Source organism: Anopheles bellator, chromosome 2, assembly GCF_943735745.2.
Source record: "Anopheles bellator chromosome 2, idAnoBellAS_SP24_06.2, whole genome shotgun sequence".
Taxonomy (NCBI): Eukaryota; Metazoa; Arthropoda; class Insecta; order Diptera; family Culicidae; genus Anopheles; species Anopheles bellator.
This window is the reverse complement of record NC_071286.1, coordinates 71,523,217-71,538,962: the sequence shown is the minus strand read 5'-3', so window position 1 is coordinate 71,538,962 and position 15,746 is coordinate 71,523,217. Positions and strand designations below refer to the sequence as shown.

The window sequence follows — 15,746 nt, the reverse complement described above, 5'->3', positions numbered from 1 at the left end:
TTGCTTGACTTTTAAAACGTCAAACTCCATTCTGGAAATTGTAAACAATTAGTGAAAGCTTTGAAATTTACTAAATTGGATGCTATACTCTTGCAGAAAATTGGGAAATGTTAAAAACTTATTTCCAAAATGGTGAGTCTTCAACTCAAACTGTACGAAATTTGAAAAGCTCAATTCGCGACAGCCACAATCAATATTTTGCGCCCCACCTTCGGAATCCGCTAGACGGACCACCCTGTATAAAAAGGCAGGCATAAGAAATGCTGCTCAACGCCTGCTAAGGGTTGTCAACTTGCTGAAAGTAAAACAGCAAAGTTGATCTGATTGGCCGTCATACTCGTCGTCGTCGGCTCTGGCACTTCGACAAGCCGTTCGATTGCGCTTCTGTTGCATCGCGGGACTGCCCACCAGGTAATAACTCCACTGTGTGATGTCTCCAGACACGCTACTAATTGACGACAGGCGAAAACATTGTCGGGTGGAGTCGGCAGCGAAACACCAAACACCCTAGTTTAGTATGCTGCGCAACAAATCGGAGATCGGACCGGACCGCGGACCGAGTCTAGGCTGGTGGTGGTCGAATAAATTAAACCACAACATCCGACTCCAGAAGTTCCTGCTGGCTGAAGTGGTCGGCTGGCTCGATCGGTCGGCATGATGTCAAACCTGAGGGGAGCGGCAGTCCAACCGGCAACACGGGGACCGCGCCCGTGTTGGGTGTAAAATATCAAACGAGTCTTCTAGAGCACCGTGAAGACCGGCCCGGCCCAGAGCCGAAAGCCCGGAGTCTGTCACGCTCCGGTTGGTTTTATGCGTTCCCGCCGACGGTCCCGAACTAGTTCTGTTTTGTAGTGTCTTGCAATTGAATTAAATTATCCACTCGCTCTCTTGTCCAGCCATATAGCCAGGTCCCGTGGGGCCCGTGTTACGATTTGAAAGAAAGTATCCGAAAACAATGAATCCGCATGCATAAGTGCGACCAGACGCGGCCCCGGCTTCCGACTCGGGGAAGGAATTGTGAAAGCCGCCCAGTCGCCCCGGATCCGGTGTTTGTTTTTTGTGGGAGACAGAGAGAGAGAGAGTGAAGGTGCACCAGAAGAGTGATGACCGTGAAGTGACGGTTTCTGTCAGAGCCCGTAAGCCGAAGACGGCCACGACGATGATGATGATGATGATGATGATGGTGAAGATGTTGTCTACTTAGCATCGAACTGCAGCATAACTGCGGCGCCTGTCAGCGAAAGATCCGATTATGATGATTTGGATCCGACCTGCGAGTGTGTCCGGTTTAGTTGGGAGCTGGGCAAAAACCGGCCTCGAAACCGGTGAGTCCGCCCTGTGTGTGCGGTTTTGAAATTGATGTAGAATAATTATGACACTTCCCATTCACTCGCCGGATTCACGTCCGTCTCCCTGCGAAGTACTTCGGACAATATCTTCATTTTCCACAGATGGATTACGGCCTCCCCACGCGGTTGTTACATGCGCAGCGTTGGATTGAATTTCATCGGTCCGCAACCCGCGTAATGCCACAGGTTGTTGGTCCGCAGGCCGGTTCTCCGGAGAGTTTTAATGGTGTAGAAATAATTATCAAAACATTAGCTACAAAGTTTAACTGCCACAGGTTGACCGGCCGGCCAGGAAGATCAAATGTCTTCTTCTGCGGCGCATTGTTTGTTGAGCCCTGGAACCTAGTGATCGGACTGAAAAATGAATACTAAATGAAACACGGGACCTGTTGATCCGGTGCCTAACCAGGGACGATTAACAAAGTGTCACGGGGCTGCCGGCTCACGGGCTAGCCATATTTAACCTTAATTACCTTCGCTCACTCACTCGGCTCTCATGACAAATGGTCAGCGAACTGGACGAACTGGAGGCTCCAACGCGGCCAATTCGACCGCCCCAGAAAGGCCCCACCGAAACTAAGTGTGTGCTCTCCTTTGGCTCTCTATTTGCAGGGTTGACATTTCGTCAAACTGTCGCAGCAAAAACAGCGGGCGTCCTGCGCGAAAAACCTGTTCCGGAGGAGCCGAGCGCGACAGCGACCAAAACGAGAAATCAGGAGGCGCGAGTCGCGACAAAAGCGCAGGGGTTCCACATAAACGAGATATCTGCAACGGGGCAGGAAGGGCACGCTGGACCTGCGGACAGACCAACACCCAAATTGTCCACGGTTCCCCGGCTACCCAGCGATCGATGCAGCTGCCAAACGTGGTGACGTGACCTGCGCCTCGGATACCGACCGTTACCGAGCATCAATTGTCCTACGGTGACATTCCACGGCATTTTGGAATCCCCCTCACGGCGTTGCGCCCCCCACAGCCGTGAGCGAGAAAGCGAGTCCAAATTCGTACCACAGGACCTGCCTGGGGACGGTGCGCAAGACGAGAACTAGGACGTGACTGGTGACCGGAAGGAACACGGTGCAAACCAGTTCCTGGGGTCCCGGGCCGTTGACATGGTGAGACATGTTGCTGCCGGACCAAACGTACGAGCAGGCGAGCCTGCGCCAGGAGCGCCATCGACGACTGCCCGGCTGCGATGATGAATTCGGTCGGCTGCTCGCACTGAAGCAGACCCTCGTCGGTGACGTGCGCCGGAGTCTGGGTGGGGCGGGTGACGCGGAGCATCTCTTCGGAGACACGCTGAGCGCGAATAATGAGATGAAATTCGGTGGTACCCCGGACGACGGTGCGTTGGGTAGTGGCAGCAGCAGTGGGGTCGGAAGCTCCGGGACCCGCGGACGAACCCGCTCGCAGACGCTCGATGTGCGGTTGACAAAGGCAGGACCACGCACTGGAAACGACACCTCGGTGTACCTGGACGTGGAGAGCATCTGGAGTCGGCCAGCTTCGGTGATGGCAAATCCAGGGCCACCAGGACCAGGTTCGAACAGTCTGCAGAGGGCACCACCGGCGCAGGAGGGCTCCGGTAGGACCGATCAAGGGATCGGTCTCGGATCAGTGAGTTCTCCGTGTTCTAGCTTGAGTTACTCCAGTGATTCGAGCGACGACGCGGCCGGCCGAGGGAATCGCCGGAGCAGACGCGCTGGAAAGCAGGAAGCGAAACCAACCATCACCTCACCAAATAAGCAGCCGTTGGCGATGGCCACGGAACGTGACGATTACGAGCGGACGTCGGACTTCTTCAACAACATTCCCGAGTTCCAGGGGGAAGCCCTCGGTCCGTTCAGTATCGCGGGCAAGGGAGCGGAACCGGACTGGGGTAGCATCCGGACGAACGTGGACATCCTGCGGGCCTGCGAGCTGTTCCTGATGCATCACCGGATACGTCCCGATTTCTTCTGCAAGTACAAGAAGGCCATGAAGTACGTCGACGCGCCGACGACCACGGGATCTCTGGAACGGGCTCTTTACCCTTTTCCCTCCTCTCTCTCCCGTTCTCTCTCCCCATTAGTAGTCCGTCCGCTTCGGCACCGGCCTCGTTTCCGTTGTCCCGCTCCCGGACACCGATCGCGGTGCGGAAGCCCAAAAGTGCCTCCCCATCGATGCAGAGGCCCGCGTCCCGGGCTCAAGGATCGGCGCGACCGGCTGGCCCCGATCGAAGTCCAGCGACCGCCGCGGCTGGAGGCGGAGGGCCAATCTACAGCGTGCCAAATCGGGCCGGCAAAAAACGTCGCCCTAATGCCGGTAAGTCAAAACAACCCGTCCCGTTCTTGCGTTCGGCGTTCGCGTTTGGTTCATAAATTAGTTGGAGGTGACTGGCAAACCCGGCCTCTCTCGGTCGATCGGTCGGTCGGGCAGGTTCTTGTGGTCCAAATTGAAATTAATGACCAAATTAATCCGATCGCTGACCGAGCCTTACCTTGCGCGGGGCCGGACGGTACCGCGCGAGGGTCGCCAGGGGTTTGCCACACTTCGCCCGAACGACGTAATTAATTATCGGCACCGCGTGTGGCTCGCAGAAGGTACCGTGCGCCTGTGGCCGGTGTTATCTGTCTGCGTTTCGATGTGTTCTGGGGCCATGCGATACGCTTCGAGGATTCACACTTTGCCCGAACCGTTAGGGTGAAGGGTAGGCTTCACCGGTTAGAATCGCCCGAGAGAGCATTCCGCGAAGATCTTGGGGCCTTGTGGCGATGGAATCCAGTTCGTACCGTGGCTGAAGGTTTAAGCAAGGCCTGTCGACGAATCAACAATTCCGTTTTGCAAAAAGTTTTTTACGTCATGCGTCACGGAGCTCAATCATCACCATTCAGCCGGCGATCGCCGATGAAAGGCCATCAAACGCCTTCCGAAAAGGAAGGATCATCTCTCAGGATCGCTTTTTACGGTGGACTACTTTCTTCCGAGGGCCCCCAAAACGATGGATCCATCACCGTGCCGACCTGCAGAACCTGTTGATTCCACCTGATGTTTGGGCCCAGGTCATGTAACTGGGCGGCGTGTTTGTTTAAGATGAATGTTGATGATGGATCACTGATCGAGATCGATCTACCATAGCCTGTCAACACTTAAACCAAGAGAAGAACTTTACTTAACATAAAATCCCAATGAAATTGCGCTAATGAAACAATCAATTCTCAGTAACTCAGTGAACAACAAAAATAATTAAACGAATAATCACTCCACTTGATTGCGTTGTGTGCCCTCCGCACAATGGCAGCCGAGGGCTTAAATTTATTTGTTTGGTTTGTTACTAAAGACCCGAATCACCGGTGCAATTACCGGGCGTTGTAGCGCCTGACAAGTTATCATTATGTTGTTGACGGCCCCGAATACATTGCTCGTTGAAAATTGAAAAATCGTCTTATCGTCTTCGCCGCCGCGAGCTCTGATGTGTCCAGAAAATGACACATCAGCTTCGGTGGATCGCTTCGACGTTAAACCATCGACATGTCGCTCGGACGAAGATGAAGAACGACGCAAGGAACGAGTGACAAAAAAAATGATAATTTAAGTAGTTTTAACAGTTCCGTGGCAGGTAATTTTTCCTTCATCACCGTCGGACTTTTTTGAAGAGTTTGCGCGACTGACCGCTACCCCCGACGCGACGCAGTGGGTCGTTCTTTGTGTGTAGCCTTGTTTTTTTTTTTGCTTTTTATCCTCCCTCCCGGACCCGTTTCGTTCATTTTCTTCCTGTCTTGCGATAAGTTTTCGTGCTGTTTCTTCAGATTCCCTGGGCCCACTGTTCCTTACCTTTTGTTCCTTCCTCCGAGACGACGCGAAACAATTCTTCGCCAAACCGAGGAAAACAGGACGAAAGTGGGGAAAAAAGGGAACTAACGAAGGAGAGAAAAACGCGCGAGGGACCCAGAGGGACCCAGGGCCCCGTGCGCATGCGAACGCACCGACGTTCAATTATACGTTGTAAGTGAGCGATGTTATCAGTTTAAATTCAATTTTGATTAACATAAGTATGCTGGCGCGATTAAAATTTATGATTCGTGAAATACCAGAAAATGGGACGTCGAATGGCGGCGGCAGGCTGGATTCAGGCCGGCCGTCTGGCCGCTCCCCGGGCAATGCTATGGGATCGTGCAGTGCAAAAGGAAAGCAAAAGTTGAAGGCTGACCAGAGTCGGGCTCCGCACCGCCGCCAAGTCGCACCGAGCATCTTTTTAATGAGATAAACATGAGATAAAAATGCATGTAGGCGGGTGAGAAAAGAACGCTGATAAGGGGCGGTTGTTAAGCAGCTCCGGCTGCGGGAATTTTGCGATTGTTTGCGCCGATTGCGTTCGGCCGTGCCTTTCTACAATGTATGAATTATTAAAATATCGTCCCCGCGCAGTCGGCAGTCCCCGAAAGGCCAAAAGGGATAGGTGTTAATGTTGAGGCTGTAGTTTAATTTTAAACAAACAACTTTACTTTAGTTTTCAAGCAAGCAAATTTAATAAAACTTGTGCATCGTTGCGCTCACACTGGTGAACGATTCCCCATAGTGAAATGGCCATCTCACGCCGAATCCGAAGTGAGCGCTCACTGCGAAAGCTCTCGTATTCGTAAAGCTTTCACTTTACCGTCCAAAGCTTTTAAAAGCTCCAATGCCGTTCCAACAAGGAAAGCTGTGGTTGAAATCCGTGCTAATGTGGAAGGACCTCGCGAAAATTAACCCTTGGATGCGAGTGAAAACTACGAACTGAAGATCATATCTGATTTAATGGACTCATTGAACGATTTTTTCGAGGGTCAACCAGAAACGGGCCGTTAATGGTTCCCAAGCATGCGAAGGATATCGATAACAAAACGCCAATAAACCACGGCGCACAGTTTGTTTAATCGAATCCTTCAGCACAATGGCCCATTAAGCGCGTTGCTTTTGGCAAACCGATTTGGCAACCAGGCCAGGTACGATCATCATCGCCCTGCCACTTTCTCGCGCACCTAATGGACCCCAGATTAAGCCAAAACATTATGAATTACCATAATAAATTTGAGATGCGATCTTGCGGGTCCGGAGCAGCAACAAAAAGCGCCTCCACAGCTTGATTTCAGTTTACAAAGTAGTGGACGGCGATACGTTCGTCAGCCTTGTTGTTTTCCTCTCGTTCGCTCCCGTGGCCCTTTTCTCGCTCTCGGCGCATCTTCATCTGTGGCTGGGTTGCGGCCTGCTTCGGATGCCCGCGAGCAACGAAGATTCGAAGCAGTGATAATAAGTCTTGGCCAAATTGGCAAAAAGCTCATTGTTTCTTTTGTACCCCTCGCAGGCCACAGGACCTACGCCCGCTGCAGAATGTTCAACATTGTTGCGGGACCTCACCCTTGGGGTGAATCAGAGTGCAGCACAAGAATGGCATCAATGTCGGGCCCTTTCCTGTGCGCCATGGTGGCAAGTGCACGAAGAGGGTCGCCAAATTGAGATCATCATTCATGAGCGCTTGCTGGGCCGCCCCGGGTCCTGCCTGCCTGGCGCTCCCGACGGCCGACCCGGGTCAGGTGATGCAATCAGGTTAAATTCGCCCATTAAAGGAGCAACCCTAAAAAGGGGCGCTGCGGACCGTTTTTGCCGCTGCCGAATGAAAAGACACAGCGACAGCCAGAAAACAACACACCGGACGGGTGAGATGGGGTGCCCGATCGGATGGCTCAGCCGAAAAAACAAAAGATCAACAACAAAACGGGAGAAGAAAACAAAACGTTAAAACCCGCGCCGTCACCGGCAAGTCCGGGACCTGTTTTCTCCTAATTAAACATCGTGGCGAAAGGTTTTCGAGGCGATTAGAAATGTCTGTTCCGAGCACGCGTCCACGGAGACGCGCAGAGGGTCAGTAGGGCCGGGGTCGGGAAAGCTTAGAAACTGGTTCCACGGAGCGCGGCTTGAATTGGGCTCCCGGGGTCCCTTCAACGCCTGCTCAACGTCACGCGCGGACGTCAGCAGTTTGTGGATAGTCCGAGGGTCGAGAAACCTGCTCGTCTGCCTGACCGGACCTTCGCCGGTCGGCTCATCGTTTGACGGAAACGGACGGGGTGGACGAAAAACTTCCACCACGTGCAGTGCATGTGTGCGTGCCACTCGCTCGCTGTATTGGTGCCATTTCCATCGATCACCGAAACAGTGTGGGTTCCTTTTTCTCTCTCTCTCGTTCAACTCTTCCGTTCGCGGTGTTCACTCACCGGAGAGCTTTCTTTCGCGGCGATCTTGGCGAGCTCTCCGCGCAAAAGCTGCCAACACAGGCTGCATTGCGACTCGATAAAAACGGTTTAGTTTAAACTGCGAAACCGAGTTGGACCAATATTGCGCTCTTCTATGTCTCATTAATTAAATGATCATTTTGTAGTCTACTAAAGCATTAAGGTACTAAAGCAAACCTCGATCGCCAGCACGAAGCCCCACCGGCCGTGCTGATAAATCAACCACGAAAATTCCTGCGAAATTTCGTGACCCCCCGAGAACGCCAGGCTCTGGCGCTGCGCAAGTGGTATGTGCCAATCGGCAATCGCCGGGCCCCAAGTCACCGCGGGACACCGAATTAAAACGATTCCGTTCGTGCACGCGATCATGATAAAACGCAGGCGGTCCAAAATGCAGCGCAGTATTTTAATTTCCATGGCCTGCGCCTGCCCGGGATGCAGGACCGTTTGCCTTCCGGAAGGTTCGGTACGGTGCGCGGTTTGTTTTCGTTCTGTGCCACCGATCCGATCCGGGGAAGGTGTTTTATTTTTCTTTCGCTTTATTTCGCTCCTTCGGTCTGCCGGCTGGTTATTGTTGGCTTTACACGTTACGCAAACTCACCCGCGGGACCTCGGAGAGTGTGTGTTCGGATAACATCTCGTTCGTGATCGGAGCGGAGCACCACAGAGCAGCAGAGCGACGTAAAAAGCTCCTCCTCGCTGCCTGTAGCTGTGGCGACAGAGAACATGAACATACGTCGTAACGCCAGTTTTTCAAACCCCTTTTTTCGGTTCTCGGAGGCGAGCTTTCCTTCGGCCGCCCAGAGGCCGCTCCGTGTGGTGGTGCTGGTGTCGAGCGCAGGTTCGTCGCTTGATCGTCGAGATGTCTTTCGTCTTTCCTTTTTCGCGCGGGCTTCTCACGCTCACACCACTCGGTGCTTGCTGGTGGTGGTGATGCTGTTGCTTGGCCACCACCAACCGTAGTGGCAGGTTTTCTGCCGTCTTTTGCACCACCACCGCTGTGTGCGTCCGATCGGTGCAGCATAAACGGGCTTCTGAAGGAGAGAAAAGAAGAATCCGGTGTGTCGGGTTGGAAGGAAAGAGACGGTCGAACGGTGGTCGCTGCTCAGGAGCGCTGGCCACTTCGGGTTGCGATCATTCCTGGCGGTCGGTTCAGTTTCGAGAAAGTTTCCGCTGGCGCAGGCAGTGCGAGCGAGTGACCGTTTTTCGGGTGGACCGACCAATAGCTCTTGTTCTTGCTGTTTATTAGTTGTGCAAACAGTTCTTCGGGTTTTTCCGCAAAGGTAAACCCGCGGCCGAATGTTGTACGATCGCGGTGCACAGTTGCACAAGGGCCTGTCTGAGGTCCGTGCGACGTGTCTAGAACTGTCGGGCCCCAAAGCTGACAAAAGAAAAGCTGATGTGAGTGAACGTTGTGTTGTGGGGACCTGTCGGCGCCTTGTCACCGGGTGAAGGCAACAAGTGGCCAATGTTGTCTATTTTGAAAATAGACTGTGCTCGTGTATCTCTCGTTTGTATTTCTTGAAACCGCAGACAAGCCATTAGCAAGCAAACAACGAACCTGAGCCAAATAGAGTCAAAGAGCAACAATAACACCGACAATGGTCCGACACAACATCCAAATTATCCCGAGCGTTCTACGGCAGCCAGAGCGAGTGGGAATCAGAGTGCATGTGGTTGTGTGTGTGTGAGTGAGAAAGAGTGATCCTCCCGAATCCGGTGGGATGCTGAGAAACAACAACAACGGCAATGGCTACGCAACTCTCTGCCACCGATGGAAGAACAAGAAGCCAGAAGCATTATAAATCATAATACTTCTGGCCGCGCGTGAGGCTCCTCCGAAGGGCTCTCGCTCGGAAAGTGGATTACGACTACGCTCGGGAAGGGATGGTTGAACGAAAAAGCTCACACAAAGATCACAGACGGCCAGCAGCAGCAGCAGCAGCAGCAGGGATCGATGGCGCGCGGTGTGTATCGATCGCTCGGTTCGTTGATCGCGAAGACCGGAGCTAGAAAAGAACAAGAGTACTGGGGAACCCACAAAAAACACGGTTCAAAGCAACAAACCTAGTGCAGCGTAGTGCGTTTGTGTGAGTGAGGCCGAACGACCAACGAGTACGGCTTCTGGAGGATATCCCCGAAGACCGAGTGTGAAGAATGGTTTTGTGTTTATATATTTACTTATTATTATTACTTTTTTACTAATGTTCATGCGTCGGGCTGAAGCAAACGAAGCTTTTTCCCGAGTCACTTGCTAAGAAAAAGGGGCAAAAGGTGGTCCAGAGAATTGAAATAGGATAGCCGAAGAGCGAGAGAGGTAGATACACATCATAAATAGGAAAGTCCAGTGGAAGGGACTTTGGGTCAGGGAAACCGCAACAGACCACGGGATACGAAGAAGACGAGCGAGCAGACATGAAATGAAACCCCTGTTCGACCCCCAGAAGCCCATAATTACAGCATAATCGCACGGTTTAGCGCCACAATAGCTTTGGGAGGCCGAAAAAAAAATCCTACACCTATAATGTTACCCTCTTGTTTTTTCACTACTCCTATCCATCGCATCGCAAAAAAGGCAGAGGAATATCCCAAGTGAGCGTGTCAAGTGTCCAATTTTGTAGCCAACATCTGAGGGAGGTTGTTGGGTAGGTTGCTTTTCTGTCCGTTCCTGCGGCGCTGGCTGAATTAATTTTCGGAGGGCCTCCCCGAGACAGAGAGAGAGAGAGAGACAAGCCGTGAAGTGGTGAAGCGCGTTCAATGATCGCCCGACGATCACCGTGAGCCCCTCCGCATGGTGTTGGCTGTGACCGAAAGCCGAGCCGAGCCGAGCCAGGATTGTGTCGCCACACCGAGCAAAATGGCCACCCTGGGCCTCTCGAAGGTGTTCATCCTGGACAAGTACTTTACGGAGCTGCAGAAGTTCTGGGAAACGGAAAAGAAGCTGCAAGGTAAGGCTGCTACCGGCACCACGGTTTGGTCGTAGAAAATGGGGGGCCAAAAAAAACTAGGTACGAGGGTGGTTTGAAAAGTTTCCGACATGGAACACTATTGAATCAAAGCTAGTGAATTTGATTGCGAATCTTCCTGACGCCACAAATTTTGTGTAACAATCGTCCGCCATCACAATCCGCCTTACTCACCAGAACTAGCTTCAAGTGAGGTTTTTTGCAAATTTTTTCGAAGATTATTTAAGAACCGGTTACAGAGATCATCGGATCATCGCAGGCAGAAGACTATAGAGTTACAAGTTATATATGTGGCAAAAATATCAGAATGAATGTCTTGTTATTTTTATCATGTTGGAAACTTTTCGGACCACCCTTGTACATCCCTTTCTCGACGTCCCAGGCGCTCCAGGCGTCGTAGACGACGCGACTGTAATTAGAAAACTGAATGGCTATACCATAAACAAAGCACGAGCAATACGGTCGCTCCGCGAGAAGCTCAGACCAACAAGATGGCGTTCTGGCATCACCACCGACGAGCCAAATTTGTTTCCCCTGTTCTCCTTGCCTCTGCCATCGGTGCCACGACGCGAAGCTTCTAGCACCGGCCCGTCAGTCATCAACCCCGCGCGCTCCGGGACTCCAGGCAGCACAGCGGACCTAATGACGCACGTCATTAATTTCGAAACGAAATTATGCTATTTATATCGTTACCTCATGAAAATGATTCCAGCACCCGGCCCGGGAGGGTTCCAGCGACGGAGGGTCAATTAATGAAGAACGGGTGGTGGGGTTTTTTTTTCGGAGCCCCCGGTCGAGAGCGTAGTTGGTCTTCTTCCCGCAGACAAATACTGTCAGTGCAAGTGACCCAACGTAGATAACGCCTAATCATAATCACGCCTTTCTAGCGATACATAGGCTTCATGAGCACTTCATTGCAAACATTAATATTAACCGACCCACCGATCCCTTTTTTGAGGATCATTACGAATTTTCCATTTGCGCGTTCCGAGTGCAACACGCAATAAATCATGAGGTCCTCCTTTGAGGCAGTGTCACTGGGCAGCGCGCATCATCAAATGCCGCCATCCGATCCGCGCGATCGCCATCATCTATCTTCCCCATTTGCTGCAGGCATGAGTAAGCAATCGGCCCACCGTCCGCTCCGGCAACGGTGGGCCGCGCACACAATTGCTCGTTTGATACGAACCGCAATCCTCGACGACGACGACCGGTGGGGTGGCCCTTGCCCAGACCAGCGGGAAGCCGTCGGCAGGCAGGTGATTGAAAGATGCATTTATCAGCGTTCGCCGAGAAAAAAGGGAGGCTATAAACCGAACCGCCACCGAACGGCGCAAGAAGAAGAACGACGGTGGACGATGGTGCATTCAAATCACCACCAAGTTGGGCTCTCGCTTGGGGTCTCGGAAATGGAATGCCTCGCCGTCGCGGTCGCTGCCCGATGGATTTCTAATTATTGCCCGGCCCGGCAGCGGGGCGTTTTTCGGAGACCCGGGGTCCCCTTATCGACCGATCTGCGGATCTCCATCCCGTTCGGTTCCAACCCAGGTCCTCTTTCGGTTCGGGGTTTGTTTGTCCGCGGCTCTCGGAATGAAATAAAAAGGAAAACATCGTTGCACAAAATTATAACCTGTGCGCCGGTGTCTCGCCGTGCCTCATTTTCGGTCTCTTCCTTTCCGCTTCGAAGAGAGCGAGACGTGTTATTTAACATTTTCGAGTGCACCGGCGGCCGTCGGTGTGCAGTGGTGGCCTCTGCTGCTGCTGCAGCGGCCACAGAACCTTGAACCGTCCGCGGTGGGCCGAACCCGAACCGCGCAACACACCCTTCGCCGGGTCGATTCTCCCCGGGCGTGTTGCGTGAGTACGGTTCCGACTTGCGGACGACCGCGAGGACGACAACGCCACGACGCCATAACGAAGGTCTTTGGATGGTTCGGGCAAGCATTTATCTTCTGGACTCTCGCTGCGCTGCGGACCCGAGAGAGTGAAAGAACTGGCAACGGTGGGGCTGGTGGTTGTTGTTGTTGTTTGCCCGATTTTCTTCCACCATTTTCGCAGTGCCACTTTTCGTCGCCCTCTCCCGGTTCCCCCCCACCGGTGGTCACCGGTGGCGGTCCTCGCTCCTCACGGTCGGTGTTTTCGTTATTTCAAGAGAAGCTTTTTGGGGCGATAATTTTCAATGTCAGCGCAGAATGCGAAACGCGAAGCCCGCCGTGGTGGTCGTCCTCCAGCACTGGCGGGTTCGCGCTTTCTGCGCCTCAATTGGATTCATATCAGGCCGGGCCACTTGTATAAATGCATACGATTTGCTGTAAGCCAACCGGAACGGGAGCACAAAGTGCCACTAAAAACAGGAAAAGGCGAGAGGACTTTGTTGCAAACTCTCGGGCCCCGGTCGGCGCATGGTAATGTGGCCATCTTCCGCGCCAAAAGCTTGTGGCGTGGCTTCGTTTCGGCCGCTTCGCTACATTGTACGCACGGCTACGAAAGACTGGCGCGCAAATGCAAGCGACGAACCCGTCGTCGCCACGCCGTACTAAACGACGGACCGGTGGCGCGGAGGGGAAGCACATTTGGTGCATGGTGCTTGGTGGAACTTGATTTCCCCCCACCGCGCTGCCCACTTCCGACTGCGCCATTCCATGCCGGCGGAACAGAATTTATCGTGCATTCATTGCCGGCTGTCGAATATTTTTGCCACGACGACGACGACGAGCACTCTTGATGCAGACCCTGCACTGGTTGGGCTTTCCGGGGCAAGGGCCGATGGGAAGCGCAAGTGTTTGTCCCGTGCACACCCCGCAGGCCACACCGCAGACCGCCCCGACCGCCGAGTGAAAAACGATATCCCGTACGTGAAAAAGGTCGCCCGATTGTGTCGGCGGCCGGTGGAGGGATGCAAACGGATAAAATGTTCGCCGCAATGATGTTTATGCAATGATTTGTGGTGGCCATTTTCGTCGTCTTCTTCGCTGCTGGCAGCGAAGTCTTAGCAGCGGTGTCTGCCCGCCTGCCTTTTGCCGTCCTCGATGCGAACTCAGTTTTATTATTGTTATATTACGCGAGCCGCGCGCAAAGGGCTTTTTGCATTTCGCGGAATGTTTTGTTCACATTCCGGCGTTCCGGGGACCGCCGCCGGGACCATGTTCACAGCTTTTGGCTTCCTTCCTTTCACGGCACCGTGCATGCGGCCAATCAAATGGCGGGGAGCAAGCAGCAGGGCAAAAAGGATCCACGCACCGAACAAATTATATTCATACATAATTTATGTTAGCGTCGGGTTGGCCAATGCCGACTCTCCGGTGTTATTCGCAGCCGCAGACAGGCGTATCAAATTTCATTTCTCTAATTAAATCTGACCGTCTCCGTGGGGTGGCGTTTCGGTCGGTTGTTCGCTTCGTGGCCATTCGCCATTCTGTTCTTTCGGCCGGTGGAGCCTCAAAGCGAATCTCGTTCACCGGGCCAATAACAAAAGAAAAGCTGGAAGAACACATTTTTCATCATCAATAAAACAATAGAAATATCGTTTCATTCCCCATTCTTTCCCAAGTCTTCGGTTTGGAACACAATTTTCGAAAGACAGCATAAACCGACCACGAACCACGGAATTGGATTTGGAATTTTGCCACAAGGGGGGCACCCTTACTGCGACACAACACAGTGCGACTGCCAAGGAACTTTGCCACAGACGAAACAGGGCCACTCGCCATTCGTCGTGGTCGTGGTCTTGGGGCCGAGTCTTCGAGAGCTCCAAGCCAAATGCTCAAACCCAAGCAGAAACTCCCCGTTTGCCGTTTGACCCGTTCGTCGTTGTGGCCAAAGCTGGGGCCGGCAAACGAACCACCATTCACTTGCCAGCCTTTCGCGTCGTCGTCGTCGTCGTCGGTGACGTGAGTTTAGAAAGGGTTTCGTTTAGTCCCTTTTGCAACTTCACCCACCGCACCGCGATGAGGTTTGCGGTAGCTTTTTCTCTGCATTTGGCTAGGAATAGGAACGAACAAAAAATGGTTTGTCACGATTTTCGCATTTCAACGGCGCGCGGCGATGATCGTCTTGGCAAGAGCGCCATCGTCTGCGGTGGGTTCAGTTTCGTTTTAGTCGGAGGTCCACCTTGGATTGGGTGCTTCGATTGTTCGAGAGCCACCTGGCCGTCGTTAGTTTGAATGTTATTCTAATTTCTTTCGATGAACGAGAGGACCATTACACTTATACTAGTGTGGCCAAAAAATATCGGGAATTCGCTTATAACTAGATTTTGTGTTTTTGTTTCGAAAAGATATGGGCCATGTTTGGGTCGAAATGATCACGAAAATGTGATGCAACAACATCACGAAGAGCTTGAACCAAGTATTACGAACCAAGCTCTCCACAAGCATTACGTTTGGAAGCAATTAATGACGAACCACACCACGACAATGAAAGAAAACTGTTTCCCGTTTGCGGTTTGAGCCCAAATTAAATGGGGTTCCCCATTTTTTGCTTTTCAAATTTTATCTACGTCGAAATGGTAAGCCCCCGATAGCTAATCGAGTCGTGGCGAAAGAACGAAGCAAGTAACCGTAAACTGTCCTGTCCATACCTTGACCATATAAAAAAGTCTGCAAATGGTTCGCAGTGCCGGAGGCGGCCACTGCCCCCAGCCACCCGAACCAATCGGCAGAACCTTGTGCCAGCGCGAGCCCGCGCCTCAGTACTCGTGAAAAGGCTTGAGTGCAAAATTTATAACGAAAATTTATTTTTATTGCAAATTTCCTAAAGCGACAGGCCCCGCGGGTATCTTGGCGGCCCCAAACAGAGAGAAAGAGAGAGAGATAGTCCGTGCGCCGAAGTCGAACCGGGAATTGGTGTACTGAAATGACCAACACAAGCCCAGGTCACCGCGGTTCTTCGTTTCGAAAGCGGAATTGAATACCGGACCAAAGTCAAACCCGAGCCGGGGCCCCCGATCGTTAGGCAGGGAATTCGAATTCGTTTTGCGACCCCTCACCCGCTGGTGCCTTCGTGTAGTTCAGGTTTCTGGAGTGGCAAAGCCACAGGCCAGAGAAAGAGCGAGAGAGAGAGAGAGCGATCGTCGTTACCAAGCATACGGTGGCGTTGGTTTATTGTTTCAAAATTCAATTTACACGCGTGTTTATATGACCACTAACATCACCATCAGCTCGCGAGTGAGTCCTGTCCGAGAA

At 52.5% G+C, this 15,746-nt stretch overlaps 2 protein-coding genes across 2 annotated transcripts in view; both read left to right on the top strand.

Moving 5' to 3' along the window:
• Positions 1-2,471: 2,471 nt before the first annotated feature.
• Positions 2,472-7,751, top strand: LOC131207977 (uncharacterized). Its single transcript, XM_058200615.1, has 3 exons — positions 2,472-3,331; positions 3,424-3,653; positions 7,744-7,751. Exons 1-3 carry the CDS (start codon positions 2,472-2,474, stop codon positions 7,749-7,751), a joined length of 1,098 nt encoding a protein of 365 aa, XP_058056598.1.
• A 2,694-nt stretch (positions 7,752-10,445) lies between these two features.
• Positions 10,446-15,746, top strand: part of LOC131209830 (unconventional myosin-Ia) — a 28,356-nt gene continuing 23,055 nt past the window's right edge. Inside the window, exon 1 of the mRNA XM_058202975.1 lies at positions 10,446-10,545. Within this exon, the coding sequence (XP_058058958.1) occupies positions 10,455-10,545 (91 nt within the window). The 5' untranslated portion in view covers positions 10,446-10,454. The remainder of the gene's footprint in view (positions 10,546-15,746) is intronic.

Coding starts and splice junctions, on each gene's coding strand:
- LOC131207977 (XM_058200615.1), top strand. CDS start 2,472: ATGTTGCTGCCGGACCAAACGTACGAGCAGGCGAGCCTGCGCCAGGAG. Junction 3,332..3,423: donor AAGTACAAGAAGGCCATGAA/GTACGTCGACGC, acceptor CCCCATTAGTAG/TCCGTCCGCTTCGGCACCGG.